Raw genomic sequence first — 16,675 nt, 5'->3', positions numbered from 1 at the left:
GTATACCAACAGGCACAGGTGGGCGAGAACACCGGCCTGGGGGGTTGTGGAGGCGTTCCTCCCACGATCCAACGTTTTGGGCAGGGCTGGAGCGCTGGAGCCACTTTGCCCAATTCCTATTCTATTTGATCTGTCTGGACTGCCCCTGTGATCCTGGTTACACCGAGCACCGAGAGTACCGAGAGATACCGGGTTCCGCCTACGGCCGCTGTTCACTTTGATGTGGAGGGACACCGTATCGCGCGCGGCCCCGGACGCCGCCCAACACTTCCCCGTGGGTTCCCCAGTCAGTCCGGTACGGACATAGCTCTCCACATAAGAGGACTGGGTGGGAACGGTGTTTCTTCCTCATTTGAGACCCCGTCACCTGAGTTTTCCCCAACCACCGCCCCTCCATCATGGGCGGCTTCAAGATTGTCGAAGACAGGCCTACGCCAAAGGCCGTCTACAATGCGCGTGTCTATGGTCTCGCTGTGGTCTGTGGAATGGGAGCTTTAACATTCGGATACGGTGAGCACGGTTTTATGGAGTGCTTATGAACACGACTGACAATGCAGACGGAGCATTTGTACGTAGCACCTGGGGCCCTTACAACAACAGCACTGATGCGCCACTTAGATTGGTACAACCATAGCTCGCGCGTCCTTCAAAGAAGCCATGGGCATTGACAAGATGACTGCCTCGCAAAAGACCAACATCACCACCAACGTCACGTCGGTTTTCACTGGCGCGGCATTCTTTGGTGCCGTCTCGGCCTGGCCCACTATGGAGCTGTTTGGTCGTAAACGACCGATGCAACTCGCGGCCGTCCTGTTCAACATTGGCGCCATCCTGATGACAGCCACTCAGCACAGTCTGGGCATGATCTACGCTGGTCGTGTCATCACTGGCTTCGCCGTGGGCATTCTCACGGCCGTCATCCCCACCTTCATATCAGAAATCGCCCCACCTCCAATCGTAAGTCCTGGCATGCGTGGCACAAGCTGACGTCAGCGCGGCGCGCTCACCGGTCTGTTCGAAGTTTCGTACCAATGCGGCACTCTCACGGGCTTCTGGGTCAACTACGGCATTTCGCAGCACATGGACGTGACCAAGAACAGTTCGTGGCGCTTGGCAATGGGTATCCAGTTAATCCCCGGTGGTCTCCTGGCGATCGGCTCTGTCATTCTCAAAGAATCTCCCGGCTGGCTTCTCCGCAAAGGCCGCGCCAACGACTGCCTCGACGTCCTCAGCTACATTCGCAAGCTACCCAGGGACCACGAATACATTCAGGAGGAAGTCGCCCGTCTCCAGCAGGTCATCGACGAGGAGCGGAAAATTGCCGGAGAAAAGTCGGGCGTTTGGGCGTACCTCCGCGCTTTCGTCCGTGAACTCAAAGTGCCCGACATTCGCCACAGAGTCATCATTCTCTTCTGGCTGTTCATCCTCATGAATTTCTCTGGAGCGGTCGTACTGAACTACTACTCCCCTTCTCTTTTTGGTGCTGTTGGCATTGCTGCGGCCGACATCAATCTCTACACTGGCTTCTACGGCCTGATCAAGGCATTTGGGGCAATCACCTTCTGCCTGTTCATCGTCGATCGCGCTGGCCGCCGAGTTCCTTGGCTCCTGTCTGCCGCCAGCTGTTGCGCATGCCTGTGCTACATTGGTATCTACGTCGCCATTGCCAAGCCCACAGAGGGTAACCTCTCCGCGTCGGACCACAAGGCAGGCCAGGCAGCGATCGCCGCCATCATGCTCTATTCGTGGTTCTGGTCCTGGGGTGGCAACTCGCTCGCCTGGATCGTCTCGGCTGAGATGTTCCCCATCTCCCTGCGCTCTATCACAGGCGCCATGGGAGCTTCGACCCAGTGGTTGTCCAGTTTTGCCGCCACGATGAGCGCGCCACACATGCAGGCCAAGATTGGCTGGGGTGTGTTCGTGTTCTATGGCGCGTGCTGTGCCCTCACTTTTGTCTTCACCTTCTTCTTCATTCCCGAAACAAAAGGTATCCCTATTGAGTGTATGGGTACTCTATTCGGCGGTCCGTCCAAGTACTGCCAGTGGCGCCAGAAGAAAGTCTTTCCACCAGACGGAATCCCACCCATCCCCCACGCAGCCAATGAGCGCGCCGCGCACGACCTGCAGGACAAGATGGACAGCGAGAAAGATCAGGTGGACCACATTGAGCACGTCTAGGTCCAATTTGGCGTTTGAAGTAGTTGTAGCAACAGCCTGTAGGGAAGCGGCCCAGAGCATAGGATCAGCAGCAAAGTATCTATGAAGGATGAATGAATGGATGAGTATTGTGTACATTCTCAAAGCCACCTCGAGGAGTGCTCGGAGCGTCCCTACATGTGGCAGTTCTCGCAGCTACACTGCATCACTCGCGATAGTACTGTAGGGAGCATGGGTATCAGCTAGCAATAGTTTCCGTTCACGAAGGGCTTAATTTTTTTTTTTTTTTTTATTATTTTACATATACTATTCGCCCACCGAGCCTCCCTCACCCACTCATAAGGTGGCTTTTATCACATGCAACCCTACCACAACCCACGCCATTAGCGACACGTTTATGTCGGCCCCCACCTCGGCCAACGTGTCAATCACCTATCGGCCCGGACGACGGTAGAACCCTCGGAGCATATTTCCCACCCTCCACAGCTCGAGCCTCCTGCGGGTGCCACTCTCAGTCTTTGCGTGACAACGATTTAGTTCCGTACGAGGGCGCATGCCCGTCGGTCTCGCTGCGCCCCTCGCTGTCATTGTGTGTGTGCTTGCCATCATACCACACTGTTGTCATGACGTGCATGACGATGGCAGCATTGTTCTCCTGTGCGGTGCATAGACGCAAGGGGCTTGTGTGTGGGCGCACGGGGCCGGCAACACCATGAACCGGAGGAGCCTTGCAGCCTTGATATAAAGCCCAATCCGCATCTCTGCTCTTTCTTCATCGTTCGTTCATTCGTGACAACATTTTGTCTCCATGAACGTGCACCAACGCTTAAATGGCGCATATCTGCTATCTATGACCTTCGACACCCGCCTCCGCATCTCAGCCACCCTCAAGTCTGACAACAGCACACACGACATGAGCAGCCTCACCTGGCGAGCTTACCTCATTCGCTCCGACATGGCGGCGGACGGCTGCGAGCTTGTGGCGTGTAACTTCAACAACCCGCTCCACTCCGCCTCTAGAGTCGCGTCATTGCCGCCTGTTAGCGCCCAGACCATCCGTCGCTCCGGCGCGGTGGCTGCGGATGTTGATGGCGTCGCCTACGAGGAAATCGGGGAGCTGCTGGATCACTCGACGGGTGAGACCCTCTTCCAGTACTACCTCAACGAGGTACAGTGAGTCTTGAGGAGCTGGCTCCGCCATTGCCTGATGCGTGTCTGACTTCTCTTCAGGAAGGTTGATCCGACTATTGTCATGAACGGCGAGGGCAGGATCGTCAAGACGCGAGCGAGGATGGCAGCGCATGTCAATGCGATCAAGGCTGTTAGGAACAACCTGGCGCATGGTAGCTCCCTCATTCGCGAGGAGGTGTGCTGTGACGAGACGCGTACGTAATTGCGCAGTGTCGCCGAGATTAGGCTGTTCTTGCTGACGGTTACAGTTCTCACGCTGGCGATTGACTGCGATGGCCTTCGACGTGAGCAGCTCACGTTCCACTCTGTAAGTCTACGTTCGTGAAACAAGGCTAACAGTTAACAGGAAGGGACGGTTGACGAGCTTCCACTCGCTTCAAGGAAGCGTGTGAAGAAGGCGTATCGGAAGGTCGCCGATCGCTACCATGAGCTCGTTGAGGAGCATACCATCTCGTCACACCCGGTTGCCACGTTCCCCGAGGGCGCAGAGACCCAATACTGGGCGGTCGCAACCATTGATGTAAGTCTATATCGACATGTGTCCGACCTCCGTCACTCGACGCGGCTGACACGTATTTCAGTTTCTGGCGAGCTGTTGGTTTGAGAGGACCCACGACTGGCTTTTGAGGCGGCACGCGACGGTGGTCTCATTACCGAGGCGCAATCTCTTGAGCTCCTCAACATCGTGGACGCCGAGCTCCTGCAGCCCTCGGCAGACAAAGACCTCCAGCATGGTGCCTACAAGGCTGCCCTTGCCTCTGGCAAGAATGTCAACGCGCCACACGACGAGTCTAGCGACGAGTCCACCGACGCGGAGAACCCCTCCGACAACAGGCCATCTGCTCTTGACAGTGTCGAGGTTAGTCCACTGGCAGCTGTCCGCGTTCTACTTGGAGAGCCATCGACTACATTTTTGGAAGCCTACGAGGCCCTCATTGCGCTGCCGACCGACGACCGTCTCCTCTGCGGCTATAGACCTGGTCATGTCCCAGACAACAACCGTTGCCCCGCCACGACATGGCACCTTGACCTGTCTACGATCAGCGGCAACAACGACCAAGGTACCCTGTTGCGAGTCAAAGCGCACATTGGAGCCTGTGTCCTGCAGCCAGGCGGTCGATGCGTTCGATTTCAACGCCCGGTTCCCTTCCCATCCACCAGACCTACTGGCCAACCTCACCAACCCCGCCAGCGGATTACCCCTCTGGGGAAAGAACGACAACGGCAGCCCCAATCCCGTCCCAGCCGCGCTGCAGAGCCCAAACTGGGTCGTTTCTCACGCCATCATGCCGAAGTGCAAGTTGGGCCAGGAGATGACCTGTTATTGGTGTCCTGTTTCGACGGCTGAAAATCCCAACATCGTCCGCAACCAAGGCGACACCATCACCTCAGTTGCGCACTGGCGGTGGCACGCCGCACTGCGCCATAGGACAGTGTTGCCCATCTGTACGATGGGGAAACTGGACCCCAGCAAAAGCAACTCGCCATGGACGCTTGTGTCATCAACATTCCTTGCCCTCCTCCCCCCCCGCTACTGGGTGACGTACTCGGACTACTGCATCTACCCTCACGAGCAGTACGACCGGGCTGTAGACGTTATTCGCCAACTCGAAACCGTCCAAGGCCCATTTGGCCTCAGGGATGACGTCAACTGGGAAGGCGTGGACACAAGCTCCTTACGGGTCACTGTTGGCGGCGACCCCGACCGCCGCTTCGCCGTCGTTTTTGGTCCGCGTGGCACTATTGTGCGAGGCTTCAAATGTCTCATGTGCCTCCCGAAGTCGACTGTCCCAATCTTCGAGACACTGGACCCCCACAGCACAGTGTCGGGTAGCCAGCAACCCTTTGCGCATACTCTCAAGTGCTGCCGCACGGACATGCGGGACCTGAAGAAGGCGATGGCAACGTCCGTTCCGCGTCCGCTGCCCGGCCCCAGGCTGCTCGGTGGTGTTTCGCAACCGGTGTGACCTCCTCAACCACATCACCGCCGGGCACTGCCAGCAGTACAAGAGGCTGCCTGTAGCCAAGGTGAACCTCATTCGGGATAGCAAGATTCTCTGGACCGACGAGGCGGGGAGGTGGACACATTGGCGGACGCAGGATCTAGGGCAACAAAACGGAAAACGAGCGCCGACGACGACGACGGAGTTTTGGTAGTACCTTGGCCACACGTCGCTTCTTTGCCTGCGGCTGCGGTGTCGCGTGTTCATCGCTGCCTTCCAAGACACCGCAGCCGCAGGCAAAGAAGCGACGTGTGGCCAAGGTACTACCAAAATCCCAAGGAAGGACAACAAGAAGAAGGACGAGAAGAGGAAGAGGCGTCCTTCCACAGCTGGCTCACCACTCCCTAGACTGTCGGCGGTCGACTGGGCTTCAGGCGAGCGGAGCTTCGCGTTGGACCGGTGGATGTGGAAGGACGCCTCCTTTTCTGCTCCGCCGGCCTGAAGCCCAGTCGGCCGCCGACAATCTAGGGAGTGGTGAGCCAGCTAAGGCCCCGCCACATCAATAAGCGTGGGCAGTCTACGGCCACAAGCTCAACTCGCCGCCTGACCCGCCAGTCCAGCAAGCGCTCTGCCAAATAGCAGTCAGAGACTGCTCTGTATTCACAATGGTCCGCTGTGTATCTGTAAGATGTGTTGTATGCATTGAACGCCACAATTGTCACGAGCGAAACCCGAGTCCCGTGTGGTGATGGGCTGCACACTCGCCTTGAAGAAGCCAACTGGCCACTGGCAGATTACACTTGCAACAGAGTGGACGCATCCTTTAATCAGTGATACTCCAGGGCCATGTTTCGAGAGGGCGATTCAGGGATTTCAAGGGGACTCAGGGACCAAAAGGGGGGCACAGACGGGACTTGAACCCGCATTCCCTGAGGAACTGGGAGGCTTAGGACCCTGAACTCAGGGCGCTTAAGACCAGCGCGTATACCACTTTCGCCACAGTGCCTTGCCATGCCCCTGTGATGTAAGTGGCGTCATCTTAGTCCCTGAGGTCTCGCCGAGGGGCCAAACCCAAAACCATGTGGACCAGAGGGCCTGGGCACCGGGAGCAATTTCAGCACGTGGTTCCAACCCTTTCCACGTTCCACGTTTCCTCGTTTTCACTGTGCACTGTGCACTGTGCGTACTGTGCACAGCGTACAGCTCAAACGATCAAAATTACGTTTCTACGTCGTGCGGTGATTGCGCCAAAGAGGCGGGGGTTTGAAGTAGTTGTAGCAACAGTTTTTGAGGAAGCGGCAGAGAGTGTAGGACGAGCAGCTAAGTATCTATGACGCATGAAGAACAGCCAGCTATTGCGCACATTGCCGACGCCGCCTTGGTGAGAATGTCCCTACACATCTGCTCTGCATCACTACAGTATTCTCTGCATTTCTACCATTAATCTACCCCTGTATCATTGTATGGGTAAGCCGTGGCCTGTGCCCAAATATCAACCCTGCAACGATTGCCGAGAGAGCTATGTAGTAACGGACGGCATGTGGCAAACGTTGCATTCAGCCGGGTTTAACGCATTTTGATCTGATTCGATTTGCATTCCATTATCAGCTCACCGGGCCCCACGAGGGAGATTTCCTCCACAACCTTCTATTGTACTACATTTCAGCACCACATGCAACCTTGCCACTACGCATGCATTCATCGACGCGTTTTACCGGCCCCGACATCGGCCAACTGCCAACCAGCCTATCGGCGGACAAGTCCGAAAAAGAGCGATCGCCAACGACGTCATTTGGGTGGCCGAGTTTAGCATCCTGCATTTGGCGCTCGGTTTAGTCGGTTCTACACCATCGCGCTCCTCGTCGTGACATTGCTATAAGTGCGAAACTGACAACTCATCCATCGCGGTCAACACACAATCTCAACACTCTGATACTTGAGCACCTCCACCACACCACACAATGGCCCAGTTTGCCAAAGCCTCGTTCGACGCCGCGGGGTATCTCGCTTCCAGACCGTGAGCTGCTGTGTTGGTTCACCGTTGCTGACACGCAGGACCTATCCAGCGCGCGTGTACGACATCATCTGTTCTTTCCATCGAGCGGGTGGTGGGAGATTTGAGCATGCGCTCGACCTTGGATGCGGACCTGGTGAGTGACGCCTCGCAGCCATGGCAAGGCAAACTAACAATGCCGCAGGCTTCATGGCCCTCGCGCTCGCCCCGCGTTTCAACCGTGTCACGGCTCTAGACCCCAGTGCCAAGATGGTTGATGTCGGAATGCAACCAAACGACGCCAAAGTGCCGCGCATCCACTACGCTGTCGGCAACGCAGAGGACCTCACTTCGCAACTGGGCGAGAGCTCGGTAGACCTCGTGGTCGCGGGCCAGGCGGCGCACTGGTTCGACCATGGCAGAGTGTGGCCCGAGCTGGGGAGGATTCTGAGACCGGGCGCGACGGTCGCATATGTGGGCTATGGCGAGATGGTCATACCCAAGTACCCAAAGCTCAACTCCCTCATCTCCGCTTATCAGGCGGGCGACGACGCCCTCGGCCCCCACTGGTCACAGCCTGGCCGGTCCATCGTCGAAGGTCTCCTCGATGCAGTGCCCTACCCCATCGCCCCAGAGCGCACCGCCATCACGGAAGCTCTCCTCGCGCAACTCCCGGACCTCGAGTCTCTCTCTCCGACCCCACCACCACACCCCATCGCCGACGCGATTGCCGAGCCTGCTCCAACCTCAGGTAGCTCGGGGTGGGACCCGACGACAGCCATCAGGCTCAAGAGCGGAAGTACCGGGGACAAGTGGTTCCTCCGTCGTAGATGGACCAGCGGACCGCTCGAGGGATATATGCGGAGCGCAAGCGCTCTACATGCGTACCACGAAAAGCATCCCGAGGACCTGGCCAAGAAGGGCGGCAAGGACGGAGGCGATATTGTCGATCGCCTCGTAAACCAGATTCGCGAAGGCCTCAAGAAGGAAGGCATTGACATCGACAAGGAAGAAGTCGAGTTTGCTTGGCCCTTGGTAATGATGATGATCAAGCGTGAGGCATAGTAACCTGGAAGAAACTCCTATTTTATATTGCAATGTGTCATGTCTGTACCAACCTGCTCCATGCCTCCACTTGGATAGCTTATGCCTCGTATTCGTTTCGCATACAACAGAGATATCACTACAGACGGCCGGAGCGTGTGGCGCCGTCTACGATTTGATTGATTCTAGGAAATTGGATTCTACTGAGTCGGCTCGGCGGTGGTGTTGGAGGGCCCAGCCCTGTTTACACTCTCGGGCTGCCAGCGCTCAAGGAGCTCACGCAGCTCGGGGCTGATTGTGCGCGGAGCGTGGCGTTCCTCGACGGCAGTAGTCGAGCCACTCGCCTCGGGTGTCGTGTCGGCTCCTGGGCGACGACGACGGAGTTCGCTGTCTGTAGCAGTCGCGTTCTCCTTGTCAATCTCTTCGACAACCTGCTGGAACTGGAGGAAGAGAACCTCGGCCTGGGCGAGAGTGGTGTCGAGGTCGATGGTGCCACTGAGGTCGTTGGCATACTTGAGGACCTCGTCAAACTCGGACAGGTAGCGGATGATGACGTCGCGGTGGGACTGGAGCACGCCGAGGGCGACAAAGAGGACAAAGTTGTTGGAATAGTAGTTTGTCCACAGCACTTCCCAGAGCTTGACCACTGTTTCAAACTTGAACTCGCGCTTGAAGGCGATCAGGATCCAACGGAAACAGAAAAAGAGGTTGAGCGAACCAGTCTTTTCGAGATGCGCATACAGCTCGGGGTCCATAAGACCGATGAGGTGTTGAAGCGTGCTGAGTTGCTTGCGCATACCGCTCTGGTCACGCAAAAAGTTGGACTCCATCATATTCATGACGCCGACGAGACCCCAGTATGCGTCGGCCTCGTTGGCGCCGAGGACGGAGTAGATTGGGCTGAGCAGGTCGGACATGCCTGATGGTTAGTTTGTCCAATGCGATTAACCCACCTTGGACGTAGCCGAGCTCGGGAGCGTTGACGTGGTAGCTCATGAGCGCTGTGCGGAGAGCAGCAATGTGCGCTGATGGGTTAGCGAGGTAAACTGTTACGTACCCACGGTTCAGACTAGCGTGGCCGCCCTCTTCCTCCTTGTCACCCTCTCCCCAAATGTCAGAGCCGGCACCACCGCCCTCCTTCTCCTCATTACCTTCTCCCTCGGGAGTAAAGGCATAGATCGGCTGGGTACGGTCGGTACGGCGACAGTCAACCTGGTTGGTCAGTATTTGAACGGACTCGCGGCTCCTGTGGTACCCACATCAATACGATGCCACTCCTCACGCCAGCCGTCCGGCGCCTCGCCGCTGTACGTCTTCTGACGCCACTCGGAAAGGAGAGCGACATAGACCATACGCTTGGCTTCCAGCATTTCCTGACGGGCCTTCTCGCGGTGGGCGCGTGCACTTTCGCCGCCGCCAATCCATCCAACGCTCCAGGGCACCAGGCCGAGGAGCACCTCCCAGCCTTGACGGCGGACCTCCATCTGGTCAGGTTCTGGGCTGTCGGTGAACCCGCGACGAAAGATCTCGCGGCGCACATAGTGCTCGGACCGGCCGTCGGTGATAAAGCCGTACCAGTCGGCGGCGGTGATGGGGTCCGCGGGCTTGCGAGTTGGGCGGGGCATGGGGCGCTTTGATGTGCTTGGAAGGATGGAAAAGACACCGAGAGCAGAGTAGTCTTCATCACCAGTGAGAAGGTCGGTGCGGCCGGCTTGGGCAGCAATTTCGTCGCGGCGCGAACGTTCGCCTTCCTCGGCTACCACACGCGCCCATCGAGCGAGGTATAGACGAGCAGCCTCAAACTCCGTCGCCACGTCGGGGTTACCGTTGCCAGCCTTGGGCCTGAGGGTGGTCTCACCGGGAACAGTGACAAGGCTGCGGAAAGCGGGCGGGAGGTGTGGGACAACGGGCTTGGCCAGAGGATGGTTGAGCACATTCTGAGCCGCGTGGCGCGCAATGTTGGTCACATTCGAGAGGCCAACAAGAAGAGACTCGCGAGGCGACGCATTCCCCACAGCTGACAGACTGGGATACTGGGCATGAGGCGGGTATTGCTGGGCGACCGAGGACGACGACTCGGTACGACTGGGACGCTCCTCATAGCCTGCCTCGTGGACCTCACGGTCACTCTTGCTCGGGTTCACGAGCCAAAGCTCACCGCCACGGTTGTTTGTGGCAGTGACGAGACGTGACCGCAGAAGAGTGGCGTGGTCGCGCAGCACCATGAGGAACGGGGGGAATCCCCATGGGGGAGTGGGCGGGTCTGCAGTGCGCGGTGTAGTGACAAGTGAGGTTTGATCGTCATGGAAGTAGAGCGTTGGAAGCGAGACACCACCGAGGAGGCTGCAGAGTTAGCCATGACGAACATGTCGTGGGAACTCACTTGAATGTGGCGGAGCCGTACCAGTGCGAGAGCGAGGGCTGTGGGGTGAGTTATGCCAGAACCAAACCACTTACTGGATACACGAGAATGCTGTAAATGTTCGACAATGGGAACGAAAAGGCATACTTTTCGCCCCGGGGCGGCGGCAGGGAAACGAACACGAAGCCTAAGGGAGTTAGCACAATGTATTGAGCACCGCCTCCGACGAATACGCGTCGTCTCGACTAACCGTCATCTTCTGCCGGAGAACCGGTAGCACGTTCCTCGACGCGCTGGTAGTTGCGCTTATCTTCCTCAGACATGCGCATGAACAGCTCGTCGGGGACCCAAACAATTAGCAACTCCTTGCCAGAGGGAGTCGCTGCGCGGTGGCCGTCCGTGTCGGGCACACGGGGCGCCTCACGGTCGACCTCGACGAGGCCGAGCAGGCCCGAAAGGTTGTCACGGCGAAGTTGGGTCGGGTGGATTGCGACGTGCGACTTGCAGTAAATGAGACGCGCCTTGCCCTCGCCGGCAGACGGGGCTGGAGCCGCCGCATTCGCATTCGGAGCCTGCTGTCGCTGTTCAGGTTGGCCGTTGCGCTGCGAGCGCGACGGGTGGCTGATATGCTCAAAGCTGTCGACAGAATCACGATTTCCGGAGACGCTGAGATCGTCCACGCCGTCGGATACATCCACGAGCTGAGAAAGTTGGATATCAGGAAACCGCAGGGAGTCGGGTGGCGAGAGTGGGGTGGGAGAACGTACGATGTTGCGGTCTGTCCGCGTCATGCTGGGTCGGGCGGAGGGGAGTTGAGATATCTAAGTGATGAGGTGGAGTCTAGTGTGTATACGTGCACATGGGAGTTGGGGAGAGAGATGTCCAATGCGATAAAATAGAAGGGAGCAACGACAGACGATGCACAGAGAGGCCGCGCGTCATGTATGCGAGCGCGCACATCGTGTGTTCCGACCATCCGAATGACGTACACATTATCCGGTCCCCTCATTTAAGGCCGACAATGAGCTTGCACGCGTTGGCTTCCTTTCGAACGACGTGTCTTGCTTGAATTCGACTTGCTGGACCATCCCTTCTCATACATCGACTCACCATGCCACCAAGGGCCAAACGCTACGCCGTAGACCCGTCTCTCACGGCGCCTGTTCAACAGCAGCAGGCGTGGCAGCAGGCAGGCCCACCCCAGGGGCCCACGTTCAGCCCAGCGGGTGCAGCGTTTGGACCTGGTCCCGTCAATCCAACTTTCCAGCAACAGCAGCAGCAGCCGCAACAGCAAGCGTATGGCGACCAACAACACCACCAGCAATACAATGCGCAGGCACCCCAAGCTCCTGCAGGCGAATATGCTCCTGTTGGTCAGGCTCCCCGGCGCCAGGACTATTCCTATGCTGGCACCGTCCCACAGCAGTACCAGCAGCAGCCTCAACAGCCTCAGCAGCAGCAGCAGCCGTACAACTATCCCCCGTCCAACCACATTGCCCCCCCTCCGCACTCTGCTGGTCCCCAGCTTACTGGCCCTCGCGTCCGCATCGACCCCTCGCAGATGCCAGATCCCATTGAGGCTCAGGAGCTCGACCAGAACCTGTACGACGACGAGGACTTCCACTCGTGCGATACCAAGGGCTTGATACCCCTGGCTATCACGGATTACCGGGGTGTGGACCAAGGTGCGAGAGCCACTTGACAAGTCTTAGCAGCATTAGCTGACGTCCTATAGGCAACTCGCTCCCGCGCCATCTCCGCGCCACTCTCCCAACCATCCCTTCGACGCACCAGCTGCTCGACACGACTGCCCTGCCCTTTGGTGTCGTGGTCCAACCCTTTGCTCCTCTCCGGTACGATGAAAACCCCATTCCCCTCGTCACCAACTGGGTCGCGGGTGAGAGTGCCTTTGACGCACCTCGCGCTCCCTCGGGCGAGGACGAGATTGGCCCACCCCGCTGTGACAAGTGTCGTGCATACATCAACCCCTGGGTCCGGTTCACCGACGGCGGTCGTCGGTGGGCATGCAACCTCTGTGGCGGCGAGACGCACACCCCGGCATCGTACTTTGCCAACCTGGCGCCCTCGGGTCAGCGTCTAGACCACCACGACCGTCCCGAGCTGCAGTTTGGTACCGTCGACTTTGCCGTGCCCCGTGAGTACTGGGCACCGCAGCCCAAGGGCGACATGGTCCTCGAGGCCGAGGACGAGAGCGCTGCCACCATTGCCGCCGCAGGTGATGCCCTCGCCACGACCGGCGCAGACCTCCTGGGCGCCCTCCAGTCCAGCCTGGGACAGACCCCGGTCCGCGGCTCCACTCCCCAGCCGGGCCACCGTGAAAAGCTCAAGGAGGAGCAACGCCGCCAGCGTCGCCCGCAACCACTTGGCCGTGTCTTTGTCATTGACGTGAGCGCAAATTCCTCACAGCGCTTTATTGTTCGTGAAGTGTGTGAGGCCATCCGCCGCGCACTCTATGGCGAGAAGAAGGAGAATGGCGAAGAGGACGAGGAGGTTATCGGCAAGGGTGAGCGCGTGGCGTTTATCACTGTTGGCCAGACTGTCGGATTCTGGAACCTCGCTCCTGCTCTGTCGCAGCCCCAGCTCCTTGTCGTCTCGGACCTCGATGACATGTACTGCCCCCTCATCGGCGGCTTCCTCGTCGACCCCACCACCAGCAAGTCGCAGGTCGACGCCCTCCTCACTCTTATTCCCAACATGTACGAGCCCCGGCCCGACGGCACAGCGTGTGCCATGGGTGCCGCTCTCAAGGGTGCGCTTGCTGGTCTGCGCGCCATCGGCGGTCAGGTCAACTACTTCCTGTCGGCTCTTCCTGTTCTCGGTCCTGGCAAGCTCAAGCCCCGTGACGACCCCGCAGTCATGGGCACGGACAAGGAAAAGACCCTCTACCAGCCTGGTGACTCGTTCTGGCGCGTCATCGCCGACGAGTATGCTGAGTGCGGTGTGGGTGTCAACACATTCGTCTTCCCGGACAAGGTCATCGACCTGGCATCCATCGGTGCTCCCTCAATGACCACTGGCGGCGAGATTATCTTCCACCCCCGGTTCGACCCGGTCCGCGACCGCGACGCGCTGCAGGAGGAGGTCAAGCGCGTGGTTGTGCGCGAGACGGCGTACAACGCCATGGTTCGCGTGCGCTGCTCGAACGGTCTTCGCGTCAACGAGCACACCGGCTGCTTCTACCAGCGTACGATGACCGACCTCGAGTTTGGTACCATTGACGAGTCGAAGGCGTTCACTGCCCAGTTCAAGCACGATGGCCACCGCCTCAACGACCGCGAAATGTCCTACGTCCAAGTGGCCATCTTGTACACGAGCTGCAACGGTGAGCGCCGAGTGCGCTGTCTCAACCTGTGCATGCCAGTGTCGAGTCTCATCGGCAACGTCTTCCGCTTTGCCGACTTTGACGCCACCGTCACGACGTTTTACAAGGACGCCGTCGCCCAGCTTCCTTACAAGAACCTGCGCGAGATTCGCAAGAACGCTATCGAGCGTGCCAACCGTGTCCTGTACATGTACCGCAAGCACTGTGCGCCTGCCGTCCAGTCGGGCCAGCTCATCCTGCCCGAGGGCTTCAAGCTCTTGCCCCTGTACACGCTGTGTATGGTCAAGAGCAAGCCCATCAAGGGCGGCAACGTCATTGCCGACGTGCGTGTGCACTACAAGCAAATGGCCAAGAGCATGTCCGCTGGCGCGATCATGAACATTCTCTACCCCAAGATGCTTGCTGTGCACGACTTGGCCGAGACATATGGCTTCCCTGGCCCTAACGGCCGTCTCCGTCTTCCTCGCAACATGAGGCTGTCGTACAACTACATGGTCCCCGAGGGCGCGTACTTGATGTCGGACGGCGAAGTGTCCTACATCTGGTTCGGACACTCGGTGTCCCCGCGTATCCTGGACGACCTGTACGGCGTGGAAAACCTCGACGAGCTGGACACGCGCATCACCCGTTTGCCCAAGCTGCCCACCACGCTCTCGACGCAGGTGCGGAACATCCTGACCCACTTTGAGCGTCTCGCAGGCCGTGCCCTCCCCCTCATGGTCATTCGCCAAGACCGTGACGGCCTCGAGCTCGACTTTGCCAACCACCTCATCGAGGACGCCAACAACGACGCCCTGTCTTACACCGATTACCTCATGACCGCGCACAAGGCGATCACGAATGATATTAGCGGCAAGAGCGACGGGTGGAAGGCGCCGTGGAGCTAAGCGAAGCGCGGAGCATGGAGCACGGGTGGAGCGGGCGTAACAGGCAGCCCGCGATCCGAGCTTGCACACGACTGTGGGCGCAGGCGAGCTGAGCTCGCTCGGCCCACGACTGTGCGCGGGCGCAAAGGTGTGCACATGGACATCATCAACTATACGAAATAGGCGGTGGGATGGGCCAGTATAACCTTGTTCTGCTGGAGTATATACCCGCCGGTCCCGAACATAATGACCGGGAGACGAACGCATGCATCAATTGGGCTCTTGCGCAAGGTGCAGTACGTGCAGTTGGGGTGGGTTGTAGCTGGTGGTGCGGTGTTTGTGTCGTTGGGGTTTGATCGGCCCACGGCTGTTGGGCGTGTGCGCGGTGTGGTGTGTGTTGGGTGCTGACCAGCGGCTCGGCATATCAATCGATGTGCGCATGGTACTATGCTGGGAACCAGGCAGTGCATGTGCAGCCTCATGGACACCCACCATGTTTAGCTGCTGTGCGTGAATGATGTGTGCGAGTACCGAGTGATGGGTCCAACCCATCGTGGGGGTTGCCACACACAGCCATCCATCAGAGCCCGGGCGGGCGGTGTGGTTGACGCGACTTGACTGATCCACCTCTGATCCTTCCGCCCCTCCTCGTTGTCTTTCACTCTCAAACCCCATCATCTCCTTGCACATTCCCGTCTTCGCATCACCTTTACACCTTCCATCACCATCTTGCAACCCCCCTACTTCCTGCATACCTCATCAGAGCCCCCCTTCCATCGCTCCCTCGCGCCACACCCAAGCCATATGCCCGCTTCTCGCCACCTTCCCCATCCCCCGGGAGACGTGCAGTCCTACAACCGCGCCCTCGTCCACTTCAACAGAGTGAGCAGCTGAAGGTATCCGCCATTTCTCAAGCTGACATTGCCAGGGCTGCCGCGCCGTCCTTCTCGACACCCTCAGGCGCGTCTACTACCGCTGGTCCAAGGCCGCCACCACCCCCGTCATCACGGTTCAAGACGAGCCCACGCCGCGCCCGCACCCTCAGCCTCACCCACTTCCACCTCGTCCTGCCCCACTCTTGACAAACAGCAAGAACAACCCCAACCTGATCCCACTGGGAAACAAGAACCGAAACTACAACGCGTCCGCTTCGCCACCCAGCACCTCGTCGACCTCCTCCTCGTCGGCACTCGGCAAGAACGCCAACAAGACCGGTGGTATCAGGGCGCCGCAACCTCGCAGAATCACCCCAAACGCCGTTCCCGTCGTCGCGCTCGTCCCGGCGCCTGACCTCGACCACCTCGTCTACATCCGCACAGTCGTGATTCGGACGCTTGCCCGCTGCCACAGGCACGCGCGCACCGTCGAGCTGTACGCGCACAAGGGCAACCAGCCAGTCAAGCCGCCGAGGTGGCGTAGGCTCCAGGCTAGGATGGGCCGCTTGTGAGTCGCCTGTCCGAGCTGGAGGTAAACCGCACGGTGCACAAGCTGACTGGGCTCCAGGGCCCGTACGACCGGTCTCCTCGCCCGTGAGCTTGACAACATGGGATGAAGGTAGAGGACCGGGAGTTACCTTTTGTGATTGAGAGAGAGAGAGGAGACATTGTAACATGGCCCGTGTAGATAGCAAGTCGTCTGTGTCGCATGCAAGCCACCATGTGTACTGTTACCCTCCTCACATGAGCGCGACGTCATGTTAGAGCAAATGTATGTATTCTGTTCCGGGCCTCGACAGGCGTGGAAGAAGGGGAGGGGGGGGGGTTTATGGACAGTTAG

The 16,675-nt window shown here is 58.7% G+C and overlaps 6 protein-coding genes and 1 non-coding gene across 7 annotated transcripts; 5 read left to right on the top strand and 2 right to left on the bottom strand.

The window, feature by feature from the left end:
• Positions 1-398: 398 nt before the first annotated feature.
• Positions 399-2,178, top strand: EHS24_008456 (uncharacterized protein; the record flags this gene model as incomplete). Its single annotated transcript, XM_028623768.1, has 4 exons — positions 399-510; positions 558-568; positions 619-957; positions 994-2,178. The coding sequence occupies 4 exons, from the start codon at positions 399-401 to the stop codon at positions 2,176-2,178; spliced, it is 1,647 nt and encodes a 548-aa protein (XP_028475742.1).
• An 829-nt stretch (positions 2,179-3,007) lies between these two features.
• On the top strand, positions 3,008-5,315 carry EHS24_008455 (uncharacterized protein; the record flags this gene model as incomplete). Its single annotated transcript, XM_028623767.1, has 6 exons — positions 3,008-3,330; positions 3,388-3,542; positions 3,597-3,655; positions 3,695-3,868; positions 3,956-4,416; positions 4,457-5,315. The coding sequence occupies 6 exons, from the start codon at positions 3,008-3,010 to the stop codon at positions 5,313-5,315; spliced, it is 2,031 nt and encodes a 676-aa protein (XP_028475741.1).
• Positions 5,316-6,190: 875 nt separating this feature from the next.
• EHS24_008454 lies at positions 6,191-6,297 on the bottom strand. The gene has a single exon. It is a non-coding gene; the product is annotated as a tRNA-Leu (tRNA).
• Positions 6,298-7,252: 955 nt separating this feature from the next.
• EHS24_008453 (uncharacterized protein) lies at positions 7,253-8,349 on the top strand (the record flags this gene model as incomplete). The annotated part of the gene is made up of 3 exons (XM_028623766.1): positions 7,253-7,308; positions 7,347-7,441; positions 7,490-8,349. 3 exons carry the CDS (start codon positions 7,253-7,255, stop codon positions 8,347-8,349), a joined length of 1,011 nt encoding a protein of 336 aa, XP_028475740.1.
• Positions 8,350-8,528: 179 nt separating this feature from the next.
• Positions 8,529-11,481, bottom strand: GYP7 (GTPase activating protein; the record flags this gene model as incomplete). The annotated part of the gene is made up of 8 exons (XM_028623765.1): positions 8,529-9,228; positions 9,282-9,329; positions 9,386-9,540; positions 9,588-10,671; positions 10,712-10,749; positions 10,795-10,877; positions 10,941-11,391; positions 11,458-11,481. 8 exons carry the CDS (start codon positions 11,479-11,481, stop codon positions 8,529-8,531), a joined length of 2,583 nt encoding a protein of 860 aa, XP_028475739.1.
• Positions 11,482-11,801: 320 nt separating this feature from the next.
• On the top strand, positions 11,802-14,920 carry SFB3 (COPII coat Sec23p-Sfb3p heterodimer component; the record flags this gene model as incomplete). The annotated part of the gene is made up of 2 exons (XM_028623764.1): positions 11,802-12,375; positions 12,426-14,920. The coding sequence occupies 2 exons, from the start codon at positions 11,802-11,804 to the stop codon at positions 14,918-14,920; spliced, it is 3,069 nt and encodes a 1,022-aa protein (XP_028475738.1).
• A 783-nt stretch (positions 14,921-15,703) lies between these two features.
• On the top strand, positions 15,704-16,451 carry EHS24_008450 (uncharacterized protein; the record flags this gene model as incomplete). Its single annotated transcript, XM_028623763.1, has 3 exons — positions 15,704-15,781; positions 15,828-16,342; positions 16,403-16,451. The coding sequence occupies 3 exons, from the start codon at positions 15,704-15,706 to the stop codon at positions 16,449-16,451; spliced, it is 642 nt and encodes a 213-aa protein (XP_028475737.1).
• Between the last annotated feature and the right edge of the window lie 224 nt (positions 16,452-16,675).

Source organism: Apiotrichum porosum (genome assembly GCF_003942205.1).
Source record: "Apiotrichum porosum strain DSM 27194 chromosome Unknown scaffold_7, whole genome shotgun sequence".
NCBI lineage: Eukaryota > Fungi > Basidiomycota > Tremellomycetes > Trichosporonales > Trichosporonaceae > Apiotrichum > Apiotrichum porosum.
The sequence above is the reverse complement of the archived record's forward strand: the minus strand, read 5'-3'. Positions and strand labels throughout refer to the sequence as shown.